General features: G+C 39.0%; 1 protein-coding gene across 1 annotated transcript; it reads left to right on the top strand.

Annotated features, from left to right (window-relative positions):
- Nucleotides 1-6,019: 6,019 nt before the first annotated feature.
- Nucleotides 6,020-7,226, top strand: LOC148018733 (pentatricopeptide repeat-containing protein At4g25270, chloroplastic-like). Its single transcript, XM_087701239.1, has 3 exons — nt 6,020-6,667; nt 6,868-7,069; nt 7,144-7,226. Exons 1-3 carry the CDS (start codon nt 6,020-6,022, stop codon nt 7,224-7,226), a joined length of 933 nt encoding a protein of 310 aa, XP_087557365.1.
- Nucleotides 7,227-10,691: the final 3,465 nt, after the last annotated feature.

Raw genomic sequence — 10,691 nt, 5'->3', positions numbered from 1 at the left:
ACATGCTCCTAACACTCTTGATGAAAAGTATGATCATCAAAAATATTGATTTAAGCTCAAGTAGTTGGGGTAAAAAAAAAGGGATCCCCATGATTTTTATTTTGTAGGTACGTGGACAAATGTTTGGCTAATTAATGGTAAAGAAGTTAGAAAATTGGGCAATTATTATGTGAAAATACTAATTTAAAGCTATTTTTGGGTGAATTGTAGGCCAAAATAAGTAATCTTATGTATATATGGGCTTATTTTTTGTTAAAACTCTAGCTCAATAACCAAAAAAACCTCAAAAAAATAGCATTTTGTGCTAAAATCAGCCCCTAATTTTTATCTTGGAAGTAGTCCTTCATGGTCCATGTCTAACCCTTTCCCCTTCCACATTGTATCCAAGGTTTTCAATTAGCATAAGATTTTTCCAACATATTGTGTAAGAGGTGTGTGTTCAATGAGAGTGCAAACTCTCATGCATGTGCAACAAAGTTTGTTGAGGATAGACTCAATGGGCCTCATCCCATGTGGTGCAAGGAAATGGTATAATTCAATGCATTAACCTAGATCCTTGTTTTCAATTTGTGGAAAAGATAGGGCTTGTAAAACTTATCTCTTCTTCGTGTTGTTTACCTCTTTTTCACACCAAATGCTTCTCAATGTACATAATTGTTTTTTACCTCCATAGAAGGTGTTATAGACATTGTGGTTATCAAAAGAAATAGAACTAGTGAGCTACTTAACTTAAACTTAGTTATCATTATCATTTGGCTCTCCCAAGCAATTGCTTGTTTATGTTTTCACATCACTATTAAGATCTCATTGTATAGTCTCTATGGTTCCTTTTGCTTCAATCCCTATAATATAAATATGAATGGTAGATAAAATGACTTTTTGTGGCACTTTTCATGAAACATCAACAAAGAAAGGGGAAAGGGAGAAATGGGAAGAGGAGAATAAAACAAGCATGTGTAAAGTACCACACTTTTTGGTTATAAAATTTGTTATTTTCAATGGCCTTTTCAAGTAGCACTCTCTTACATATTTAATGGCACATCACGGTTATGATATGTATATAATGCTCTTGCATAACTCCTTAATTAGTCACTCATACCTTTATTCTCCTAGTTTCAATGTAAAAATAAAGGGAAAATTTTAACCTAAAGGGTATTTTTCAAAGGTTTTGCTGACCATTGGACTACATTTTTGAACATGAAAACTCAAGAAATAGACCATATATCAACATTTTTATAGTTTCGTGCTAGAAATTCATCCCAACACAGCCAAAAAATCATGCATTCACATAATGTTAGTCCCATTTTCTAAACTCCACCTTTGATCAACCAAACATTGTCCAACCTATTTATAAACTGAAAATCATACTGTCTCTTATTTTTTAATCTACCTAAAACTCCTTACTTACCCACTCTAGTATATAGGAGAAACAAACATACATTAAGAAGGAAGAAAACAAAATTCACCAACTATTGCGTAGTCATTTTTCGCGAAGTCATTGGGCTAGGGAAACTACAGAAACAATGGTAAAAATTGGAGAAAAACAAGTGCCTTATGTTACTTTGGTGGATCATGGTTCAGAGATTAATCTCATAGTTCGTGGAGTTTATGAAAGTAATAGATGGCCTATGGATGTAGAGCATGGGCAGCGTATGAGAGCCGCCAACAATACTGCAGGTGATTTGTATGTTGCCTGTCCCAGTGTCAAGATTCCTATTGGAGATGTAGAGGAGGATTTCCATTTCTTTGTGCAGGATTCATGCTCTTACCCCATAATCCTTGGACAGCCATCATCACAGAGATGCGCATGGAAATGAAAGTAATGGATGATGGATCTTTTTATGCACGGATTCGCAGTAAATATGGTATGAGAGCAGTCCAGTTTATGACTGTGTGTGTTAACCGTGCAAGAAACAGGGATACTCTTCCAGATGCACCATTGCCCACTATGAGGGATTCGGGTTTTCATTAGGTACCATTGTCCCGCGAGACGACAGTGGTACAGAGCAGAGGAGATTGGAGTTCTCGCCTCCTTGCAGTAGTGTTTTCTCCTCCAGTTTTGTTGGAATTTCAGAGTTCGATGAGTTATCAGAAGATTTCTAAGTTGCCTAGAGCTGCTAGGCAGTACATATGCAGGAAGGAGAAAAATTTGAAAAATGCAAGTATTTTAGAGGATGATGAGCACATAGATGGGATGTATGATAGTACGATTTATGCAGATACGATGACAAAGATGAAAAATATGCTGAAAATTGATATGCAAAGTTCTCACAGTAATGTATCAGTGCGCAGTCCCTGGATATGTTTCATAAAATTTCAGATTTTGTGTCACAGATAGAGTCAGAGGCTGAGGTGACTCAGCAAAAAGTGTTGATTGCTGAAGAAATTCAGAAAACAGAGCTTCCGGCTGATTATGATCAGCCTACAGAGACACAGAGGGCTGAAAACTTTCAGCCAACAGAGTTTACTGCTAAAATATTTCAGTATCTAGAGTTTAAGGTTGTTTCTATGCAATCCATAGAGCAGAGAAATAAGCCCATTAGTGCAGAATTGCTAATTTACAACATGATTTGATTAGTACAGAGGATCATAATGAAGCCAAAGTTGACACAAAATACAAGACTCTGGATAAGAAGGTGAAGCCGGTAGCTGTACCGCTTCCACCTGACAGTGATCAGTAAATAGAGAGGGCTGCCAAACAGCCAATTTTGAGGAATCTAAAGCATATAGGCCATAAATTTTCAGCAGAGACTCTTGCTGAATTAAAAATTGAAAATGGTGATTTCTTGCTACCCTCAGAGAAGAAATGCTTTCAGGATATGCTTGAGCGACATGGAAAGGGGTTTGCTTTTTTTTCGCATGAGATTGGATGTGTGAATCCAGATATTGTTGCCTCTATGGTGATCTTTACTATTCTTCATATTCCATGGAACCTTCGACCTATTCCAGTGCCTAAGGCACACTTACCAAAGTTAATTGACTTGTTGAATGATAAAATCAAGATGCGAATCCTAGAGCCTTCATCTGCACCATACTCAAATAGGTGGTTTACGGTTCCAAAGAAAAATGGTACTCTCTGATTTATACAAGACATGAAGCCAGTGAACAGAGTTATTATCAGGAATGTTGGTATAGGTCTAGTTGTGGATGAGTTTGCAGAACCATTTGCTGGACGTACCAATATCTATTCTTTAGGTGACTTGTATTCGGGATATGATCAGTCTCAACTGGCTTTGGAAAGCAGGCACCACTATGAGAACTCCTATTGGGCTTGTCAGGATGTGTACCTTGCCTCAAGGTGCCACTAATTCTGTTACACATATGATGAATGCTATGCATAAGGTCCTTCGTGAGCATATACCTCAGCTTACCATGCCTTTCTTGGATGATGTGCCCATTAAGGGGTGTGCAGAAGAAGAGAAGAATGAGAGTCTAAATGAGCAGGGATGCAGATACTTTGTGGCTGATCATATTTTAGCTTGTGAAAAGATTTTGGCCAGGTTAGAAAAAGTGAACTTGACACTATCAGGGCAAAAATCTATTTTTGGAGTAAATGAGGTTGTCATTTTTGGACATATGTGTGGGTATTATGGCAGGAAACCTTCATCTGAGAAAGTGGATGCTATAGGTAATATTACGGAGTATTCTACCACTTCTGAGGTACGAAGATTCATTGGAGCCTCTATGTTTTACATGATTTGGATACCCCATTTTGCACACATAGCAAATTGTTTATATCAGCTGCTAAAAAAGGGGCAGAAATTTTATTGGGATGAGAGCCACACTAGAGCCATGCAGAAATTGAAGAAGTTATTCCAGATTGCTTCTACTCTTAGGAAAGCAGATTATAATTGCAGAAGGCCTATTGTATTGACAGTTGACACTAGTCCAATTGGTATAGGTTGGGCTATGGGTCAAGATGATGTAGATGGAAACACATATGCTATTCGGTTTGGGGCAAAAGTCCTAAACGAGAGACAAAGGAGGTATCCTCAAATCAAAAGGAAATTACTGGGAATTGTTACGGCTCTCAAATGTGACAAGGAGTACTTTATTGGAGCCTCAGTTGTGGTAGAGACAGATTGCTTTCCATTGATAGGTATGATTACGAGTTGCTCTACTCCGGATATAGCTATGTTTAGATGGATTGCATACATCAAGTCATTAAATCCAGAATTTAAACACATAGCAGGGAAGGACAATCCAATGGTGGATATGCTATCTAGAGCTAGATATGATGAGGAGGAGACACTACTTGCAGAAGAGGATGATGCAGAAATTTTAGCGGCTATGGTTGATCATGTTTGTCATGTCTATGATATTGTAGCTTTCATAGAAGGACTCTATGTTGGAGATTGGTTGCAGATTGGCAAGTATCTTAGTACACTAAGCAAAAGAGATGAATGGACAGATGAAGAGTTCAAGAAGATCAGAAGAAAATCCTATGGTTATTTTCTCAAGGACGGATTTCTTTGGAAGCACCCGAAGAAAAAAAGAGGATTACCCTTGCGGGTTGTCTGTGATAAAGAGACCCAGTTAGAGGTGATGAGGGAGTTTCATGAGAGTCCTTGGGCTGGTCATAGAGGAGTATGGGCTACTTATGAGAAAATCAAGGAAAATTATTGGTGGAAAGGCATGTACAGAGATGTTTCTCACTTTGTAGAGACTTGCAGAGACTGAAAGATGTATTTCGTAGTGCGTCATCAAGATGAGCTTTATCCGACCTATCTACTATGCATTGATTGCAAGTGGGTAGTTGACTTGGTTACTATGCCTATGGGTCTATGGCAGATGAGGTATATTGTTTTGGCTAGAGAGGATCTTACCAATCATGTTGAGGGCAGACCTTTGAGAACGAAGACCACTAGTGCAATGTGTAAGTTCTTATTGGAAGAAATTTTATGTAGGTATGGCTGTGTGGGTAAGATCACTGTAGATCGCAGTGAATTGGATGCAGATGAAGTTAGGGAGTTTTTCTCTCAACTAGGAATCAAGTTGGCTCTAACCAAAACATACAATCCAGATGAAAATGGAAAGAGTGCAAGAGGGCATCTGCCGATAGTGAAAGCATTAGCCAAAGCATGCAGAGGACGGATTGGAGAATGGCCGAGACTTCTACCATTTTCTTTGTGGGTTGATCGTACGACTCAAAGTGTTACCATAGGATATATGCCCGTAGAGTTGATGTATGGTCAGAAACCGGTTATGCCGACTGAGACTTATGCTTTGACTTGGTCAGTTTTACCTTGGCAGGAGGATTTGACGAGAGAGGAGCTCTTAGCTCTTCAGATCGGGCAGTTGGAGAGAAGACTAGAGGATATTCAGCTAGCTATTGACAAGTTGAAGGCTGCTAGACTTAGAAATAAGGAAAGGTTTTATAGCAGGCATCGCTTGCGGCCTAGAGCAATAAAAGAGGGAGATTGGGTATTAGTCTTTGATAGCAGCCTTGAAAATCAACATATTGTACTTCCGAAGATGGTGAAAAGATGGTTTGGGCCGTACATAGTCAAACATGTCTTTGACAATGCAACATATGAGCTGATAGAATTGGATGGGACAGTGCTTAGAGTGTCTATTGCAAGAAAAAGAATCAAGATTTTCAAAAAAAGAGATGATGAGGATTATGCATTGGAAGAATTTACAAGAGAAGAGCAACGAAAAGAAACTCCAGTAGAAGAGACAGATGATATGACAGATAATCTTGTTGATATATCGCAAATACACAATGACGAGATTGATCTATTTGTGGATCTTGACGACAATGATCATGGGTAGTTGGTCCATCCGGAGGATGCACAGGATCAGAGGGGGTGGATGTCGTACTGCTGCGCATCCGAGGTGTGGGGTCCGCCAAAAATTTGTGTGTGAGACATTTGTTACTTTGTACATACTTAGTCGTTGTGTTTGCATTTTTGTTCTACGTGGGTAGCATAGTAGAGAGAGGGGTCTTTTGCTGCGTTTCCTTTCAGGTGGGGTTGCACCTGATAGGTGCGCCTTCAACAATGGTGGGCATGATGGGATGCTTTCAACCTATGTTGAGCAGGGTCAAGGCGAGAAGGCATTACAACTATACAAACAGATGCAAGAGAAGGGCATTTTCTCAAATCAACAGACATTTAAGATCACATTTCAAGCATGTGGTACCCTCATTGAGAAGGAAAATGTTTTGAGCATGGATGGTAAACCAAGAAAAGTTTCTTGGGAAATTTACCGAGCATTACATGGAGATGCTCACAAGAAGGGCTTCACTTCAGATGCTTTTGTTAACATCACTCTTGTTAGTATCTATGGTAAATGTGGCATCATTTTAGAAGTAGAGAGCATGTTTGATGGGCTGTTTGATCAGGACATTGTTGCATGGAATGTTATGATCTCACGATATTTTGACTTGGGTAAGGCAAAGAAGGCTCTGCAGCTGTATAGTCAAATGCTAGTTGAAGGAATGAGTCCTAATAAGCCAACATTTCTTGGTGTCCTCCAAGCATGTGGTTCACTTGTAGAGAAGGGATGTACTGTTGCTTTAGAGATTGGTAGGGCATTGCATGCTGCTGCTGCACCAGTGTTACCTGCTCTTGCCTCTCGTCGAAACCTCATCAAGGAATGCCTTTCTGATACCCTGAGCCCTCCACTGAAGTTCGAAAGACCGCAGTTGCAACTTGTCTCCCAGGTTTTGATTTCTCTAAGACATCATTTGTCTCAAGGATGCATGGTACTGTAACATAGAGAGGCTCATCAGGTTTATGTTGTAGAAAGTTTACTGGTATTGTTGTTGAGGGTGGATATTCGCAGCCATGTTTCAAAGTGTCCAAAAATGTTGATTAGAGTCTTCTTTTTCCAACAAGGTGATTGGAGAAGTGTTTTTGTCAGAGGCAAACACAGAAGTTGAGGCTTGTGATAGTGAAAGTAGATACTGCTACCAATGATGGGGGAAATCCAATTGCACCTCTTCAGCCAGAATCTCGTAGTGGGCAGTTTCTAATTAAACTACTCCAGAGCCATCCTCACCTCTTTTTAGCTATTGTTGAGCAACAAGTTGAGACGCTTGCTGAAGACAAAGATATTGCTATAGGTAAAAAGGGGTTAGCATGTATGGCAAGTGTGGCAGTGTGGAGAAAGCAAAGAAGACATTTGATGCTTTGTCAGACCGCAAGATTGTGTCATGGAATGCAATGCTTTCAGCATATATTGAGCATGGTGAAGTCGAGAAAGCTATGGGGCCTGATTAGGCTAATGCAAAAGGAAAGGGAGAAGGCCGCTTTTTTGAGGGGAAAAAAGGGCCGCTTTTCTGGAAAAAGGGGACCTGCTTTGTATCGGGCCCGGGTAGAAAAAGCAAAGGCTGAAGATGCAAGCATCGGGGAGAGATTTTTTATCAAATCGAGAAGCGTTTGATTATGGTGGAGGAGGAGGACCATGTGTGGAACATTGGATTACTTGGACATATACACTAAGGATTCCCTTACTACATGAAGCAGATAACCAGGTTGCTCCCAATTCTGGAAGCTTGCACGATTCGATCATATTTCATGTTCTTCTATGGAATCAGAGAGGCCTTGCCAACTCTCCCAGTGATATCACATATCCTTTTGTCTTCTTGTTCTTTCTTCGTATCAGAGAGGCCTCTTCCATTGTCTTATCCTTGAATAACTTGCATTGCCCTTGCCTGAATGGATTATATTGCCATCCATAAAGATACAACCTATTCGAGCTTGCCTCCACATCGCAGCTTTTGATCCTGAGCACGAAGATGGTTACCAAGAATTGTGTGAAAAGAAGAAGACATCTTACAAGTCTTTTCCGGTTATGAATGAAGGAACTTAGATTTTTGAATTCAAATTTTGTGATGTCAGGATTGTCACCATTGGCTGATGCAATACCTTGAGAATTTACTCATTTCTCAATCAGTTATCTTTTCCTTGCTAATGCCCTGGTTTAGGTTCAGATGCCTTTGAATCAGTTCAAAGAAACATCGACACTCCAATGAAAATGCATGTTGCACAAGTTTGATCTTATCACAGTTCTATTTCGTGGAGAGTAATGTATCTTGGGAGGCCTGTGACAGAGTTTTTGATTGTGCAAAGCTATGTATATTTATGCAAAATTTCACCAGACTTGGTTGGCCTATTACAGAGTTTTTGTCTATGCAAGAAAGCTGTATGTATCTGCCAAAACTACACCAGACTTGCTTGGCTAACGGTTGACACAAGTGGGAAGCCTGAGTTTCTTTTTCTATGGAAGAAAAGCCTAGGAGAGCCCTGTACAGGGTCCTATTGATGGCAAACACTCAGTCTTCATTCCCGAAAGTGATGACGACGAGCATGAACATGACTGTCATCATCTTTGGCTTTGTCTTAGTGCTCAGTTTATGTTCGTGATATGTTGCCGCATCCTCTGCTTTAGAATCCGGCAGATCCAGTACCTGCTAGCTTTCCAAGTACCAATATAGTAGCATTGCTACTCTAACACACACCTTGTATATGGGTAAAGCAGGATTTTCAACAAGGGGCAAGCTCAAGAATTGATATACATGCTATCGAAGATAGTGATCAATCCCTAATTAGTAAAAAACCTGCAGAGTGTTCCTCTCTAAAATAGCAAGAAGGGTCGTGAAGGACTTCAATTTTTGAGCAGCCAGTTTATAAATCGGATTTGTTTCTTTTATGAAGCTGAAGCTACTGATGCCATTATCCGAAATTGAGGTGACCTTCTTTCAAATTGAATCGTGATCTTACTTGATTGATCTTCTATCCTGAAATTAGTCAAGGTCCTTTGTGGTCAGGACTTTGCTTTCGAAAACCCTTTGACAGCGCACTCATATTAAATTAAGGTTAGGACAGAGTACCAACCTATTTATTTATTTTATAGTTGAAGAATGCTAGGTATTCACTTTTATCGATTTAATTTTATTATTTTCTAACAATTGTGAATGCTTCAATTGATGTGTAGAGCAGGCGGTGGTGGCGCTAGGAAGCAATGGGCGATAGCCTATATTCAAGTTATTTAAAAGAATTTATCATTTTTTATGGGCGCGCGTCTTAGAGGCATGGCGCCAATATTTATTTTGACGTGCTTATTTATTGAAGCTCTTGACATATATTTATTATTTTGTACGTGCATGGGCACACGATTTAAATATTCATTATTTTTTGTCATTGTATTTGGGCACAGCCCGACTCTCGGGGCACCCAACTGCTTTATTCTTTATTTGGAGAAAAGCAAACACAAAAGTTAAAGCATGATAATTGTAAATTTGGGCTATTTTTAAGCTTGGAGATGAATAAAATATTAAATACATGCTTTGTGGAGCGCTTACACAAGGCATGGAGGGAGATTGTACCCAATTGGTATTTTTGCTTCATGCCGTGCAAGTCTATTCTGTAGGATTTTGAGCTTAAAGTAGAGTTCTCTCTTCTTGGGGACCTTTCGACGCTCGATACGTACGCATATGCCATCCAATTTGTGCATCATACCATCACAATAGATTTTGTTGTAGTTCTTGCATAATGTGAGCAAGAATAATAACTCTTAAGAATGAAGCAAATTTTTTCATCCTTATGAGACTGCTTTTGTGTCACTCCTCTTTGTGTAGTGTTGTTCATCATGTCATTTTTAGCTACACTCACTTTACATGCATTCATAGAACTATAAGATTCTTCATTCTCCAACTCGTATGTTTCATTGATTCCAATTTTTCCAATCACTTATACATAGCACCTCTATCAAAGTTTGACTCAAGTGGCAATCATAATTCACTTGCATGAACCTTATGATCTTTCCAAAATACCAACTTCTTTGCCTTCACATCAAGGTAATCCCTACAATCACACTTTTCATGTTGTAGGCTATTACAATATATACACCTTTTCTTAAACCCTTCTTTGAAAAGCCTTTGGAATATTGCCCGTCCCTTCTCTTTCACTTACAACCTTTGAGTAAAGGTCTCTAAAAGTGAAGTGAAGATCATGCAAGCACTTCACTATCTCATCCAAAGCATCCCCTTCTAGAGTTAGACCAATAGGCATAATAGGATATTTAGCTATAGAAATAGATAGTTTCGTTGCAATTTTTGGGTGCTTTCATAGAAATTGTAAGCATAGATCCTATTTCCAACTTGAATTTCATCATTTGGTCCTTCACAATCATATTTACAACATGTGTAACATATGTCAAATTAGTTTTCAACACTCTTTATGATGTCTCATCTTCACCAAATGGTCAATCAATTCCTCTTGCAACATCAGAATTTGCAGCTTTTAAGAATAACTCAGCTTGCAAGCTTTCCAAGGACTACTTGTCATCCACATCCAATTATGCATATCAGCTTGCAAATTAATGCAACAAGATTGTAGTTGCAAGATCTTTGTTAGATCTTTCTGCCCAATCTCTAAAAATTTTTCCCATAACTAGTGCTATGTATTCGAGGAAAAACTCCTCTCTAAGAGCCTTTTTAAAGACAACTCAATTTCTATCTCTTCTATATAATTTTGCCAATTATTCTTGCTACATCTACACATTACATTAGGGCCAAAAACGCTTCAAAAAATGCACTTTTGTTAATCACGGGATTAAGAAAAGGGCCAAAGAGAGTTCGCCACGTGTGCAAGAATATGGTATTCTTGTCTCCTCGTTTTTAGAGATAGTGGAGTCCATTTCGTGATTCTCTCTTCTTTTTTAGCCAAAACCCCTAAAGTCTG

This window comes from Lygodium microphyllum, chromosome 20 (assembly GCF_053477565.2).
Source record: "Lygodium microphyllum isolate KBCC chromosome 20, Lygodium_microphyllum_v1.1.10, whole genome shotgun sequence".
In the NCBI taxonomy this organism is placed as follows: Eukaryota; Viridiplantae; Streptophyta; class Polypodiopsida; order Schizaeales; family Lygodiaceae; genus Lygodium; species Lygodium microphyllum.
The sequence above is the reverse complement of the archived record's forward strand: the minus strand, read 5'-3'. Positions and strand labels throughout refer to the sequence as shown.

Coding starts and splice junctions, on each gene's coding strand:
- LOC148018733 (XM_087701239.1), top strand. CDS start 6,020: ATGCTTTCAACCTATGTTGAGCAGGGTCAAGGCGAGAAGGCATTACAA. Junction 6,668..6,867: donor AGTTGCAACTTGTCTCCCAG/GTTTTGATTTCT, acceptor TGTTTTTGTCAG/AGGCAAACACAGAAGTTGAG. Junction 7,070..7,143: donor AGACAAAGATATTGCTATAG/GTAAAAAGGGGT, acceptor ATGCTTTGTCAG/ACCGCAAGATTGTGTCATGG.